The sequence below is a fragment of the Neofelis nebulosa genome, chromosome 1 (genome assembly GCF_028018385.1).
Source record: "Neofelis nebulosa isolate mNeoNeb1 chromosome 1, mNeoNeb1.pri, whole genome shotgun sequence".
In the NCBI taxonomy this organism is placed as follows: domain Eukaryota; kingdom Metazoa; phylum Chordata; class Mammalia; order Carnivora; family Felidae; genus Neofelis; species Neofelis nebulosa.
The window spans coordinates 61,609,084-61,626,357 of record NC_080782.1 but is presented as its reverse complement, the minus strand read 5'-3'; the positions used below and the strand labels follow the sequence as shown (position 1 = coordinate 61,626,357).

Sequence of the window (17,274 nt, the reverse complement as noted above, 5' to 3'; positions counted from 1 at the left end):
TATAAATGTTTAAAAATGCAAACAGTATCAAAAAGAATATTAAAAAGTGTATAATAAAAAACAGCTATACCTTACCCCATTCCAAGTACCTTTCAACTCTTATCTACACTTACATACATATTTCCAAATAACATGCTATATGACTATTTCTTTGTTTTACTTAAACTATCAAATAAATTCCTGTTACAACTGATGAGGCTTTAGCCCATACCACAATCTGTCCTCTCTCAACAACCATCTAGTATTATTAACTATTTGGGATTAAATCAATTCTAAGTGTTTACATTTATTATGGCTATATAATGTTAGCAACTGAGCCAAGGAGTACCCTATAATTATGTTATATTTCTAACACTCTCTGGATTTAATCATAGCATCTTTGCTGCGATTAGTTGTAGATCTGTCACTAATTCCTTCCAAATGCTCAACCGATTTGTAAAATGTTCTTTATGCTATTTTCCACATGATCAATAGCATCAAATAACCTATAATTTCCATTCCCACCCCTACCCTACCTCCTAAAGCCTTCAACTTGGGACTGGTTGTTTCTAAATTTGTTAAACAATTATCTTCTTTTTATGTCTGTTCATTGTCATCTTGTGTTAAAGCTCCTTTTTCACAAACCCCTTACCTTCCACATTCTTGGTTTGTATATCAAGTAACTTTCAGAGAGCATATACATAAGGGATAAATTCCAGGAGGATGTGCATGTCTGAAAATGTCTTAGTTCTACATTTCAGTCTAGTTTGAAAATTATTTCCCTTCAGAAGTCTGGGGAGATTACTCCATTGTCTTCTAGCTTCCAGTGCTAATAGTGAGGAGTCTATTACCATTCTTAACCCCAATCCTTTGTAAGTAACTTATTTTTCATCTCTGTTAGATTTTAGGATCTTTTTATCATCAGTATTCCCATATGATTATAATTGTGAAGTTTAGCATTTATTTTTTTCATTCATGATGACAGGTACTTGATGGGACCTGTCAATCTGAAAATTTATGTCTCAGTGCTGAGAACTTTGATATTATCTGTTTGCAAATTTTCTTCTGGGTTTTTTCCCCCCATCCTCTTTCTTAAACTCCTAACAGATGCCAGATCTCCTAGTTTCATGCTCTAATATTCTTGTATTTTTCTTTTCTCGTATCAAATCTCTGTTTTCTTTTTTGTTCTACTTTCTGCGATATTTCCTTAACTTTACCTTCCAACTCTTTTACTAAATGTTTTATTTTGGCAGCTGTATTTTATACTTGGAACATTTTCTGAACTTGCCTTTTTAAAACAATATCCTATTTTTGTTTCAGGGATGTGTTCCCTTTTCTTATCTCCCTGGGGATATTAACTATACTTTTCTGAAGTTCACTCTTACTCTTTACTTTGTTTCTACTAAACTCTCCTTTTGAAAAAAATAACAAAACCTTTTTGGGGTAATTATAGATGCATCTGAATTTGCAAGAAACAATACAGAGAGACTCCATGAGCACTTTATTCAGCTTCCTCCAAAGGCAAGTTCTTGCAAAACTACAGTACAATATTACAATCAGGAAATCACATTGATACAATTCATCAATCTTATTCATATTTCCCATTTTTACATGTACTCATGTATGTATGTACGGGTGTGTGTGTGTGTGTGTGTGTGTGTGTGTAGTCTGTGCAATTTTATTACATTTGTTAGTTCATGTATTCACCATGATACCAAGGATGCCAGGTCTCTTTTAAGTGTTTGTTTTGATTAAAACAGTTCAAAACGAACTTCCATATTAGAAGTTTTCACAAAATCTGTAGTGTTTCTCTACTGTATCTAAATCTCTGAATATCCAGTTTAATTTCTCAAGGAAAAAAGGTCTGCTCTTGGGAGATAAGAGGGAAGTGCACATGGGAAGAAAAGGGAAAAGGTGGTCACCTCATTGCACAGGTGGTAGAGAAGATCCTGGGGACTTTGTGCAGAATACAGACTTTTTACCAAGCCCTTTCAGCCCTGTTCTTCACTTCTGACTTCAGAAATACCCTAGTGCCATCATCTTTCTACAATGTGTGAGGGCAGATCACCTTGCTTTTTCTTGGTATCCTTCTCTGTAAGAGAGGAAGTTGCAATTCTGCTCTGCTAAGTCAGTTACTCTAATTTCATTCTCTTCCTAACACTGAAAACTATGTTTTCTCTTGCCGAGTGTTATAGCCTTTCCCACTTTATCTGAACATTTCAAAACAGAACTCTTCATTTTCCTTCCCAAACCTGTTTCCCCCTAACTCTAGAACTATCTTTCCTATTTTCCAATATCAAAATATGGAAATTCCTTTAATATGAATTAGGGAAAACAGATTTCACTGCTGGGTATCAGCAGCTATCTTGTGTTACAAATCTTTCTGAATTTTTTGATTGTCTAACAAAAACTAGAGATAACTGCACATGTGGCAACTCTACTTCTTAATTCTGTGCCTTTTACTCTGCCATGCCTCACACTAAACTTTCTTCTTACTTGTTCTCCAGGTTGTTGGAATCTGCACTGTGCAAAGATCATCGGCAGATTCGTCTGCTGAACTGCCAATGAAGTCAAAGTTAAGGCAGTTGAGGACCAGTTTCAAGACCTGCATTACTAGATTTTGTTGACCTTGATCCTGAAGATTTAAAGGTTTGGCCAACACCTGAAAAAAGTTGAAAGTCAAGTAAAACATTAGGAAACATGTCAATAAACAAATTCTCAGTTCACTAATGTAAGTAACTCTTCAATGCCAAATTAGAATTAGGAAAAAAAGTTTGCAAAGTTATGTTGTTGTATATATTAGAAAAAGTTGTAAAATCACTATCAACAAAAATCTACAATAGACTATTTTCAGGTTTTATTTTCTCAAATGAGAATAAGACTTTTTACACTTAACTGCAAACTGTAGGTCATCTTCTAAAGTTATAAAAAGTAACTTGAGGACAAATACTTTACACAGCACAAATGTATAAATCTATGGGATTTATTAGCTCAAACGTTGCTTAGAACAGCTGAAAATATACTATTCTTCAAGTGGGGGAACTTTACATATAAATGATCCACATTCAGCTAACAAAGGTTGTCAAGCTGTCTGAATGAAAGACACTCAACAAACTTCTGGAGAATAATCCTGACCATACCCCACTTCCTGAACCCCCAACCCCAAATATCCATTCTGACACAACAAGAATAGATATATCTACTAAAAACACACTGTGAAATATTTGTGGAGGAAATGATATGAAGGTTAGGATTCTGCTTAAAGAATAACACGCAAAAAAGGAAAGTTGGTAGAAAAGTACAGAGATGAAACAAGACTAGTCATGAGTTGTTACTGCTTAATTGGTTCATTGGTCCAAGGGAGTTCATAATACTCTTCCACTTTCTTTTGTATATGTTAAAATTTTCCATACAAAAAGAAAAATTTAAAAATAATAGAAGGTCGGGGAGCCTGGATGGCTCAGTGGGTTGAGACTTCAGCTCAGGTCATGATCTCATGGTTTGTGAGTTCGAGACCCACATTAGCTTGAGCTGTCAGTACACAGTCCCTTCAGCTCCTCTGTCCCCCTTGTTCTCTGCCCCTCCCCCACTCATGCTTTCTCTCTCAAAAATAAATAAACATTTTTAAAAATTTAATTGAAAAAATAATAAAGGGTCCTTCCGTCCGGCTAACTCTCGAAGTTATCATGTTACTACACCACGGAACTGAAATAATTAGCAACTGCTAACTGGAACATACTTTGGGAAATGCTATACAACACCAATTAAAAAGCTTGAATAGCATGGTGGAATCCCTATATTATAAGCAAACACAATGTAATTATGAATTGTACTATCCCTAATGCTCAAACAGGGCACCAAGTAGCAAATGGGAAAAATATTATTTCTCAAAGAAATTATTAAAGCTAACTGTCTTGGCTCACCTATGAATAAATATCAATAGTTGATGAATTAGGAAAACTTACTCTCATTTCATTGTTCATCTGCATCCCATTAAAATACAAGCAACTAAAATAAACTAAGTCTCAATTAGCTTCTGCAATAAATACTCTATTAGTAGGAAGGCAATGAAACTACTACCTAAAGATGGGTTACTAAATTCCCTTTGGATTTTGTTTTATTATATCCCTATTAAATAAAAGTGAATTTTTTGGAAACCTCTTACAGATCTGTAGAAATCTACTGTACTGAAATTAAGATTGTTCACAGCAACTCTTCCAAAGACAGAATGGGGGTTGGGGAAGGGGGATTCATTTGAAATTCTTTTGGAACTTAAATCTCCTAAATACCCTAAGTAGGATATTGAATTACTGAATAACTTACCTCTTTTAAAAGAGAGCATGCTAGCACTAAAATGTCTTTGAGAGAAGTGTCACGAAATGAGGTAGCTATTTTTCTGTGTTTTGCTGAAGGTCTAGAATAATCAACCTAAAAAGATCAAGATGGTTTAATCAGACTTACCAAACAGCAAAGCAAAACTTTACAAGAAAAGGAATGGAAATAATGATTAAAGAAGCATACAGAGTTAAAAGAGCTTTTAAGAACCTACTGAGATAAGTACCTTGCCTAACGTTACTCAAAAAGTTCATGGCAGACCCACAGTTAGAACCCAAGTTTCTGGACTGTTTCAATTCCGTGCTCTTTCTACAAACCCTACCAATCCCCAAATTAAAAACCAGAACTGACCATACTTTCAGAGGCAATATGAACACAGATTATTAAAAAATAGGTAGTGGGGCATCTGGGTGGCTCAGTCAGTTGAACGTCCAACTTCAGCTCAGGTCATGATCTCGTAGTTCATGGGTTCGAGCCCCTTGTCTGGGTCTGTGCTGACAGCTCAGAGCTTGGAGTCTGCTTCGGATTCTGTGTCTCCCTCTCTCTCTGCCCCTTCCCCACTCACGCTCGGTCTTGTCTCTCTCTCAAAAATAAAACATAAAAATTTTTTTAAATAACAGATACTATGACTATCAACTCCTGAACCATGTACCATTTCACAAGAAGCAAGTAACAACTTCTCTATTCCTCAGATTCCATATGTAAAATGACAAATCTCTAAAATAATCTTCAAATTCTAACTTTCTGTGATTCAGTTAACAATCATAGAAAAATTCTTCATACAAAAATAGTATTCTTCTTATACACTAGAAGTGTCATTGGTTCATATATCCTTGGTGTTTTATAAAGAAACCAAGGCAGGGGTGCCTGGGTGGCTCAGTTAAGCATCTGACTTCCACTCTGGTCATGATCTCATGGTTTGTGAGTTAGACCCCGCATCGGGCTCTGTGCTGACAACTCAGAGCCTGGAGCCTGCTTCCGATTCTGTATCTCCCTCTCTCTCTGCCCCTGCCCCACTCATACTCTGTCTCTCCTTAAAAAATAAATAAACATTTAAAAAAAAGTTTAATAAAAAAATAAATATATGGTCAACACTATACTATTTAATGCCATTAAATCTTCCATTTATCAAGAGAAAACAGCAAACAAAGTTGAAGTCTGATACCCACGTGATCATTAACACCATGGGCTACAGTCACTATAGCATTCCTTTTGCTACGTGATAGAAGAAAATAAACCATTTTCTTTTACTAATGCTTATAGATTTAAAAAAAAAAAGCAGTGATCTCAAAACTGATTATCTGATACTTGCTAAGCTCCATCATACAATTTAGGCTATACTTAAATGCCACATTTACTTACAGAAACATGAAACATAACAGAAGTACAAAATGATTCCAGAAAATAGCTACTGGAATCTGTAATCAATATGAAAGATTCAAATTAGCATTTCCAGCATTATTCCCCTCTTTTCAATCAAATTTCAATCAGTCTGTCTCTCCTAAAATATTTCCCTCAATATAAAAAAACCCTTTCGTTAATACAAATTAATAGTAGCATACAGTACTGTAATTTGTGACGTCCTCTTCACATATTATTTCACTTAATTCTCAAAGTAACTTGTGAAATATGTATTATCCTCTGTTTACACATGAAAATTAAAGTTTATAGGCACATTGTCTTAGACCAACCTCTCATTACCACCATATCTGTAACAGGAACAGAACGACCTTGGGTTTATAGAGCACTTGTATTTACCAGGCCGTAGAGTGAGAAGTTTATCTAATCTTAACAAGATCCATGGAAGGTGTCATTCTCACTTTCCAGATAGTGATATATATATGTAAGTTCAAAGATGTTCAGAAATTTGTCCAAAGTAGTAAGCAACAGAGCTAAAACACAAATCCAGTCTTATTTCAATTATCTTCAAGGCCTATAAGCTTATTTTATTTGGGTTAATCATGTAGATATCCATTTTTTTGAGAAGAGGGATTGTAGTACATCTATTTTCTACCATCTATGCCTCTACAATGTAGGCAAAGGATATTTTACTTCTTGTTGAATAACCTCCAGGAACAGTAGGAACAGTAGACTGGCTTCTAAAAACACAAGACAGTATATAATCCTCCTTTAGGAAACCTCAAGTTTAGATGTTTTTCTTTAAAAATTCCATCTTGTTATTAACACTATGAATTTACCTGGCTCACATTTAACAATGATAACACTGACTTAATTCATGCATCGCAGATCTCCCTGCTGCCTAATTCAGAAGTACTGTACCTACCAAATGCTTGCTGAAATGATAAATGCCATAAAATTAGGCTAAGTAAAATGTGTCCACAAAAGCCATATATTTTCCACAATACAAAGCCCAAATCACACTTCAGACCTTGAAGCTTTTTTCAAAAGGCACTTGGTTCTATACAAGATAAGCTTGGAACATCTTGTGCCAGAAAGTAAGAAAATATTCAAAAACGGTGAGTAAATGTCATTAGACATAGAAGCTAGCTTGAAAGGGTTCCTCCTGGCCAAATCTGGCAAAATTTGAGCATCAAACTATAATGTTAGTAACAAATTATAACCTATTACATAAAATAGGAAACCAAGAATCCATACTGATATAAATAAGTGAATAAATTAAAAGTCTGGTGAGGAATGGGTATTTTCAGAGTCTTAAAATACTTATTATTTACAAAGAACAAAAATAAACCTACAATTGGAAAAGCCTAGTAGAAACCATCTTAATCAAGTAACCAAAGTAAACATCATTAGTAATGTAACAAATCAAATCATATGCTTCCTGACTGGAGGCAATGAGATCACACACTATCATTTCTGTGATATTCCTGACCAATGTGCATAATCTGAATCTAATAATAAAGAAACATCAGGCAATCCCAAATTGAGGGACATTTCACAAAACAACTGGTCTGTAATTTTCACAAGTGTCAAGGTCATGAAAGTGAGGGAAAAAGTGAGGAATTTTTCCAGACTGATGAGGAACATGTGAAACAAATAAGGCGCACGATCCCAAACTGGTTCCTTTCTTGGACAAATGGTGAAACTCAAATAGAATACGAGGATGATAGTAACATGCCAGTGTTAGCTTTCTGATTTTCATGGTCTTATTATAATTACATAGGAGAATGTCCTTGTATTTAGGAAATACACTCAAGTATTCAGGGATCACGTTGGAAACTTAGTATCAAATGGCTGAGAAAAAATTTCTATGTATTATACTCACAATTCTTCCGTAAGTTTGAGATAATTAAAAAAAAAAAAACTTGGTTGCTCTTTGAATCACACTTTTATTAGAATTCTATATCACCCAGACTTGTCTCAGTAATCATCTAAACACCCGTAAACCCTTACTACGAGAGCAGTCTGTAGCCCTATCATGCTATGAAGTAGGAAATGAAAAAAAAAAAAAACTGGTTTTAAGATTAGCAAAAAGCTGATGGTTGTGTAAGCTACATGATGCATACATGGGGTTGTTGTACTATTCTCTACATTCTTCTGAGATAAAATATTCATACTAAAATTATTTTTAAATGTATTTTTAAAAAAGAAAGCTCCAGTTCTTTAGACATATTTATAGAGCCTAATAGGATTAGCAAAAGTCCTTGTCATAACATCCCTGTTAACACAATAACTCGTTCCAGGTACTATTGTTATCTGCCCTGGAGATACATACATAGCTACTGGCATACATCCGTTAAGGCCAGAAATCTTTACATACACTAGGGCAGAGGAGTCAAGGAGTAAGTTCTGTGATAAACAAAGAGAGCACTTTAAATTTAAGATATCCATCCAGTAAAACTAGAAACACTTTCTAATTCTGGACTGAAGTTGAAAATAGTTATTTTGGGTGATCTTTTTTTTTATGCACAGGAACTATATGAACACTCCAAAGAGAGTTGGCGAGTGGTCCTGGATATGTAAGCTTTTCCTATTTATACACATACACACACTCACACACACATGCATATACACAAACACAGACTGTTCAACATGACAACAGTTTTAAAATATAAATACTACCTTCATTCCCCCTTATTTTGACATTATCCCACAAAGAACCCAACTTCTGCTTTTGTTCTGTTTAGAACTAAGTACAAAAGTGAACAGAAACAGGTGACGATGTACTCAGCTGCTGAGCTCATAAAGGCACTGTTGGGGGGAGGCATAGCTCCTGCAAACTCTCCTTGGTACAGGGTGAAAATCCATGCTAGCAAGTGGCAAAGTGCCAAGAGGCCTATTCTTTGAGGAGTCCTGCTGTGTACTCATTGTCAAGAATCAATTCACCAAACTATCTTTTATTTGTAAGCAAATAAGGGCCTGTTTCTCTTTATACAATTTATTTCTTATGGTTAGTATATTATTATATACAGAGGCTACAAGGACAATTCACCAACTGCCATGGAGCAAGGACCGTGTCTAATTCCCTTTTCTTTGCAGTATTTTACACTATGGCTGTTACTTTCAATAACAATAAAAATGTTCCAATACCCAATTATCCCACCAATAAAATAAATGAAAGAAAGACCATTATTCAGAGTTTTATGCCACGCAAACATTTTATATGAAAGCACCAGCATTACTTAGCAAATTTCATGTCACTATTAGATGGAAGGCTTACCAGGTTCATTTCCTGAGTCAGCTCTGAAAGGATAATTACTCCTATTATGCAGTGCTCCACAGTACCCTATGGAGAAAAATAACCAAGTGTACCCTAAGTAACTGTAAACAAATAATTAAACACTGAAATATCACATTTTCTTAATAATATACCTATTAAAATATGTAGAAAAATTGCTATGAGGTTCACGAAAATAATTTCAGGTTCATTTTTTTCAAGGATAAATTTAGGTATACAGAGTTGATTAAGGAAGAATGTTCACCCACCTTAGAACTGTACAATACTCCACAAAATGTTTTCAGCACCTAGGACTTATATTAAACTAAACCTTAAAATACAAGACTTTAGCTTAATACTTTCCATAAGACTGTGAATGAGCATGAACCAAAAATGTTTTTTAGTTCTATAAATTTGCTTAAAGGCTACTGAGATAGCTGCACTCAATATATAATTAATAAACAGCTTAGGAATTAATTTAAATCCCTCAATCTAATATCAGATAAGATCACTTAGGCCCTTTTCATATTATTTAACAGTGCATGTGTATGCATTTATTATGATCTCTATAATGAAGGCATCTAAAGTGTCCAATGCACTGGGGTAAATACATGACTATCAATATGGAATACAGTTTCATAGCCTCTATAAAGGTTTTAATTTAATCAGCTTCCGTTTTAAGCTCAAAAACTTCCTTCAAATCAAAATTCAGATTCTACATGCACCATTACAAACAAATCACCTTATTGTAAAATCACACGAGAAGCATAAACGTAAAAAATGTAACATCTAATTATAGGGTAATCATAAAAAAGCATTACCACAGATGACAAATTTTTCAAGTCTTAGTTTTATAGTTGGCCATTCCTTCTATTTATTATCTCAGGATAAAAAAACAAAAGAAACATCCCATAATTGTTGCATTTTAATTCTTTACGGTCCTTCACAACAATCTGCACCGTTTGAACTGAATCACAGATTTCCTGTTAGCGAATCGTCCATCTTCTGTGTACACCAGGTCAACGCTCCTCAAAGTGTTGTTCCCTGACCACCAGCTGGTCGTCGGCAAATTCCATTCTAATCCGAGAATGGCTAGGTACTGGTTCATGACCAGATAAAAGAGTTTGCACAAGAATATAAAACAGCTAAGTACCTAATAAGTACACTGCTTAGTTTAGTTGGCATATTTTTCATAGCAAGTCTTTCTCAGTGAAGGAGGTATCATGTTGATTTACATTCTGCTCCGTATCTTGTGAATCAGCAGTGTGAACAGACTGCCACAGAGGACAGTAGGCTCTCCTGGGTATGTATATAGAAAGGAAGGCCATAAATGTTTGCAATGTGGCAGCAATAAGGCTGCAATAACAGAAAGAAGATGTACAAAACTTGAGGCCATTAAAGATTTAGCAAATTTAAAATAATTTTTAGTGCAAAATTCACAGAAGCTGTTAATACCCAAAGGAACCATGTGGTACTATATTTGAGTACTTAAACACTGAAGTCAACTGCCTTTCTCATGACTCAAGGTTAGGTTAAGTCCTACCCAGAAAGCAAGTGCTTTTTTTTTTTTTTTTGTGATACTTTAATAAACTTGGAAGACAAAACATTTTGCTTCTTCTGGTTTTCCAAAATTGACAAAAGCACACTAAAGCTCAACTTAAGTTCAAGTTACCAGCCACTGGAAAGAGGGTTCGAGAAATGTTAGCCAACAAGAATGACTTCATTCTATTCCATTCTATTCTATTCTATTCTATTTATATTAATTTTTATACATATAAAAAAAACAATAACTCAGAAGTCTTTTCTTCTCTATGTCAATGATTCTTGACATAGTGATCTTAGTAAATGACAAGAGAGAGCTGTATTTTGTTAGCCAAAATTACGAGCACAACTGAACACTGAGAAACTCATTTGTCCCTGAATAAACTATCTCTCTGCCCCAGGGCTGCTCTCCACAGGGCTAAAAGTACATTTATTTCTCTGAAGGTTTAGATGATCAAATATTTGCTAACCAGGGTTTTTAAACAATACGAATAAAAGAGAAGCAGCAGAGTCTAGTGTTTCATATTCTGAGGTTTCTAGAATTGCACTATATGGTAGAGTTACAGCTTATGCAGGGATATACTGTGTAAGAAGTAAAATCTCAGAAAGCCCAAATTGCCCCTAATTGCCAATAAACCAATACTGAACCATCTCTCAATCCAAACCGCCAGTTTTTCCTCAAGAACTGTAACAGATCACTGCTTCTGCAGCAGAGCAGCAGCTAAAGTACACTTCTCGCAATTAGGGATACCGTTTGGATGAAAAAATACGTATCTTTAAATATCTGAATCATCCTGAGCAAGGCAGGACGGTCATCCTAAGAGGTATGCGGAGACTGGAAAGAGCAGATTTATATTTCCCCTATCACACCTCAGGACATGTGATACTCTGTGGAAAGGCAAGTGGAATCACCAGCACAATTGAGATTAGTGTCCTCTGGCTTATTTTTATTTTTTGCAGTCCCAGTATCTGAATTCGCGTAAGTTAAATGTGCCTATAACTTGAATCATTTAAGCTAAAAATATTCTTGAGAAACTAATATAGCCAATGTGGTATGATGTAAACGTTAAATATATCTCTTAAGTCAGAAAACTTGTTAAAGCGCTAGCTCTATGCTTTACTAGGTCACTGTGCAACCGTATGCAATTTACTTAACTTTCCTAAGCTTCAGTTTTCTCACTGCAAATGAAACCCACTTCACAGAGATGTAATGAGCATTACATCATGTAATACATAAAAAAGATTGTTTCATGTATATGTAGCACACACACTAGCATGTTAGAAATGACAGAACATGTCTTTTTGAAATTTTCTAACTTTTGTGTATTTTCTAACTTTCTGATGGTTTCTAATATAATTTGCATTCTTCTGGTTTGGAAATTTTATAATGGCATGATCCTCATTTACTGCCAATAAAAAAATAAAGGGCCCAGAGGATAAGCAATAAATCATAATTAATATGGTACTGGTAGCCACAGAACAAACCATACAGCTTTTAAGAAAAGAAGTTTTCTAAACCAAAAAAGCAACTTGCAATGTTCTAATAATATAATTAGGCCTTCTTACCTGAAGGAACTTCTTCACATCAGCAATAATTTCTCTGAAGACAAACTGGTCTTTCTGAACCTCAAACCATCCCAATTTGGTGATTTTAGCAATGACTTGAATTAGAGCTTGGATAACAAAGGGCACCAGCTTGGGTTGTGATGCCACATAATTAAGAATGTAGTTTCCTGTAAGAAAATATTCTGTGATCGTTTGGACTTCTCAGTAACATAATATGAATCATGTGAAGAAAAACAGCTAGTTTTTGACAAAAAGCCAATCCCTTTCTCCAAGATACATTCTTATTTTATACACTTATTTCTGCTATAATGCTGACAGTGAAAAAAGGATATTTGCTCCAATTCGGTTTATGTATTAGGGGATAATTTGAGTATAATGAGAATGTCACTTTTGTTTTTACATGCTTTCAGGTAGAAAAAACTGCCAGGTGAATATGAAAACGGCAGCCAGGCCTAATGAAGCAAACCACACGAACTGCACACTTCAAACATCTAGTAGCTAGGTCAGCTCACCTCATGTGTTATCAGCCTCATGCATCCTTCTCTGCTTTGATACTTTTCCATCTTATTTCAGATCACCTTCCTTCCCTACTTCATTATTGCTCACAACCCTTCTGAAGTCCATATCCACAAACAAGATTCAGGTCTTCAAGATAAAATGCTTGTTTATTATACCATTTAAGTATTTCTCAACCATTTAACATGTGTAAAACTCTACTACCCTTTTATTAGATTTCTTTTAACGTGTCACTGACAAAGTGCTTGAGTTTTATTTCCATATCCCACTTCTCTCATGAGCTCTGTGGCTTTATTGCATGATGATGGCATAGAATGCATGGCTAAGATGATGGCTAAGAATGCATATGTCTTGCTATAGAAAAACTGTATGCTATCCTGTTTATGTGGCATAAAAAAATACGAATAGTATGGTATGATAAAATAAGTATGTAAGTTAAGGGAAGTATGAATAGAATCGTGAATTAATTCTTGGAACAAAGTTAATATATCAAAATCACTAGTAGTGGGTAGCAAAGTCAGCTCTGAGCTTCTTAGTGGATCGAGCAGTTGGGTTTAGGTAACAAATATACTAAAAGTCTAACAGAAAAACACAAGAAAAATATTTTTTAAAAACAAAAGATTCCATTTCTACTTTGGCCTCAAAGGCCAGCAGGCCACTGGAGAAAAGAGTGATGAGAAGGTAAATACCCCAATATTTAACTAAAAATAGCTTTAATGGAAACAACTTCAAAATCTAAGAACACTTTCAATAGTTATTCTTGACAGCTGTAGTGAGATTCTTGACGCTAAAAAAAAAAATTCTCATGACTACCATATTTCAACCTTAATTTTTATTAACATCAAGATTATATAATTATATATAATTATATATAATAATATATATAATTATATAATATATATTATATATATAATTATATAATTATATAAATAATTATATAATTATATATATAAATATATATAAATAATATATATAAATAATAAAATATATATAAATAATATATATAAATAATAAAATATATACTTATATATATATCATATAATATATATAATATATATAATTATATATATATTATATATATATAATAAAAAATATATAAACAAATAAAAAAATTAGACATTATTTTTTTAAAAGCACAGATTTTCCTAGAATTTTCAGATGTTTTTCTTTGTTTTTTGCTCTGTTATGTTTTGTTTTGTTTTGTTTTTTTGGAGAGGGCATATGTGTGTGTGAGCTAGGGAGGGACAGAGGGGAAAAGAGAATCATTTTTTTTTTTTTAGTGCTTATTAAGAGAGAGAAAGAGAGAGAGAGAGAGTGTGTGTGTGTGTATGTGTGTGTGTAAGCAGGAGAGGGGCAGAGAGAGAGGGAGACACAGAATCCGAAGCAGGCTCCAAGCTGTCAGCACAGAGCCTGACGCGAGGCTCAAACTCACGACCCACGAGATCATGACCTGAGCCGAAGACAGACACTTAACTGAGCCACCTGAGTGCCTCCAGATTTTCCCAGAATTAAGATAAATCGGGAAAAGGTTTTTCCTACGGATTCAAGTAATATAGATATCCTAAGCTTCATTACTTGAAATATTTATTTCAATAATGAAGCTTAAGAAGATGATGCTGCTTCCAGAATATTAAAAACTAATCTGGTTTATTCAGTTCCAATTATTTTTATTATCTTGAAAATGTTTAACCTGGAGGGGATGTAAGGAATCCATATGTGGCTAATGGCAACCACTAGAAAGATAATCTCAAAATAATAGAACAACCAAATAGGAGACAAACCACCTTCCACATTTTAGCTATGCACCAATAAACACACCCTCCCAGAACTCCCAAGTAAAGGCACTGGCTAACATGTTTATTATCTAAGACAGAAAAAAATGTAATAGACCACATTTTTGTTATTTTAGCTGAATGCTTTACAAATATCTGCATGTTACGCTTTTTACATAACCTTTAACAGTGCTCCAGTTTCGTAAGTGTCGACGGTAATGACCAAGTAAAACACCACCAATCTCATCATCACCAGCCCCAGATAAACAGGGAAAAGCCATACCAAGAAGAACATGAAATCTTCAAGAAGATACCCAGGAGAATGAAATAAAACAGCTAAAAAAACCTCCCAGACAAAAGTTAATAGAGAGTTGGAAAGCTATCTACTAGAGGCTGAGTGTCGAATACTGTGTAACAGCACCATTTAGCAATTTTGATGCATGTCAGAAGGGCTTCCCGGCAAACTCCTTATGTGGCTCTCATAGCAATGTGAAGATACTGCTATTATGCTATTATTACTATTATCTTGTTTCTTAGGTAAAAGATACGAAGGTCAGAGAGGTGAAATAACTTGTCACAGTGGCCGAACTGGGACTAAGTCAGGCTGTTTGGGTTTAAGTTTTTGTGTGTTTATTGCTTCCAAATACTGACCAAACCATATATATTACTAGTAATGAGTAACTCAAAACTGTAAGTCCAAACTTGCAAACAGTCTTTGGAGTTTACTATCATTAGACTGATGTTTTTGGTATTACACATTATGGGAATTTAATATGAAATACTACTTTTTGACTGCCTAACTGAACTCGAGTAAAAAAGAAAATGCCACAAAGTCTATCAAAAAGCATATAAAAAGAATCTAAAGGAAAAGGGGAAAGATTTGATCTCTCCTTTGGTCCCTAAGGCTAGCATCGTATTTTAGAAAAAAGTAAAAAGAAAGGGTGAATACCTCAATATTTAACCAAAAAATTCTTGATGAAAATAACTCCAAATTCTAAGAACACAAAAATCTATAAGCTGTGCCTAGAGAGTCAGCTAAGGAAATATTTGGAGAGAGAGACTGCATGACACAAAAAGAAACTACCATAAGAAGATCAAGATAAAACTTATGAGGTGAAGACGTGGAAAAACCGGAGCCTTCACACACCGCTGGTGAGAATGCAAAATGGTACGGGCACTTTGGAACACAGTTTAACAATTTCTTTAAAAGTTAAGCATGGGGCGCCTGGGTGGTTCAGTTGGTTAAGCACGTGACTCCTGACTTCGGCTCAGGTCATGATCTTAACAGTTTGTGGTTTCAAGCCCTATGTGGGGCTCTGTGCTGACAACACAGGACCTGCTTGAAATTCTCTCTCTCTCTCTCTCTCTCTCTCTCTCAGCCTCTCCCCCACTGGCACATGTGCACGCACCCTCCTCTCTCTAAAAATAAATAAGCTTCAAAAAAAAAAGGGTAAGCATAAACTGGGGCTCATGGTTGGCTTAGTAGGTTGAGCATCTGACTTTGGCTCAGGTGATGATCTCACAGTTCGTGAGTCTGAGCCCCCATCCGGCCCACTGGTATCCATGCAGAGCCGGCTCCAGATCCTCTGTCCCCCTCTCTCTCTGCTTTTCTCCTGCTCACACTCTCTCTCTCAAAAATAAAGGAACATTAAAAAAAAAAAAGAAAGAAAGAAAAGTTAAGCATAAACTATGATGCCTGGTAGCTCAGTCAGTTGAGGATCTGACTCCTGATTTCGGCTCAGGTCATGATCTCACAGTCATGGGATTGAGCCCCACATTAGGTTCCACACTGAGCATGAAGTCTGCTTGAGATTCTCTCTCTCCCTCTGCCCCTCTCCCCTACTTGCATGTGTACTCTCTCTCTCTCTCCAAAAATAAAATAATTTTTTTAATTAAAAAACAAAAATTAAGCATAAACTTACTTATGACCCAGCAATTCCATTCCTAAGTATCTACTCAAAAGGAAAACATACGTCCACACAAAGATTTGTATGTCCATGTTTACAACAGCATTATTCATTGTAGCCAAAAAGCAGAAACAACCCCAATGTCCATCAAGTAGTGAATGGACAACAAAAGTTCAAATATCCATGCAATGGAATACTACCCTACAATAAAAGGAAAACAAATATTGATATATGCTACAACATGGGTAAATCTCAAAAACATTTAGCTAAGTGAAAGAAGTCAGATGCATATGGTATGATTTTATTTACATGAAATGTCCACAAAAGGTGAATCTATAGAGGCAGAAATCATCTTAGTGGTTGGGGGTATAAGAGCAAGACTAAACGAGCATGCGGGATGTTTTGGGGATGACAGAAATGTTCCAATACTGAGCTGTGATGATGTTCACACAACACTATAAATTTACTAAAAATCACTCATTATACACTTAGAACAAGTGAACTTTATGATATATAAATTACAACTCAATAAAGCTGTTTGAAGGGAAGGAAGGAAGAAGAGAGGACTATTTCATATAGGTAATTAAACTTAAGCTACACTTTAATTTGAACAGAAGATGAAAAGGACCACTTCCAGACTAGAGAAACAACATAAGAAAGGCACAAAAGCAAAAATCACATGGCACAAGGTGAAGACCTTCTGGCACAACTATCAGGCTAGTACCAATGAAGACACATGGCTACGAGAATCATCCATTAATTAAAAGCTCATAAAGGGACTTCAGTACTAAGCTATGGAAATGGTATTTAACTGATAGTTAAAAATAGTGTGATGAATACAGAGAACTGGCAACAGAGTTAATGTTGGAAAGTAATGAGATATATAGTCTGGGACCATATCATAAAAAACAGCATTTTTGAGATGATGTAAAGGCAATGTGACTGTTGAGGCAACTCTTCACATTTTCCGCTTTAACTGCACGCCAATTATTCTACTGACACATGTCAGACACGTCATGTC

General features: G+C 35.0%; 1 protein-coding gene across 4 annotated transcripts in view; it reads right to left on the bottom strand.

Moving 5' to 3' along the window:
- Window positions 1–17,274, bottom strand: part of RANBP17 (RAN binding protein 17) — a 333,236-nt gene that overhangs the window by 299,925 nt on the left and 16,037 nt on the right. For all 4 annotated transcript variants that reach the window (XM_058723330.1, XM_058723324.1, XM_058723321.1 and 1 more), the window contains exons 4-7: window positions 12,059–12,225; window positions 8,954–9,019; window positions 4,303–4,407; window positions 2,476–2,641 (exon numbers count right to left, since the gene is read on the bottom strand). In XM_058723330.1, the coding sequence (XP_058579313.1) occupies window positions 2,476–2,641; window positions 4,303–4,407; window positions 8,954–9,019; window positions 12,059–12,225 (504 nt within the window). The remainder of the gene's footprint in view (window positions 1–2,475; window positions 2,642–4,302; window positions 4,408–8,953; window positions 9,020–12,058; window positions 12,226–17,274) is intronic.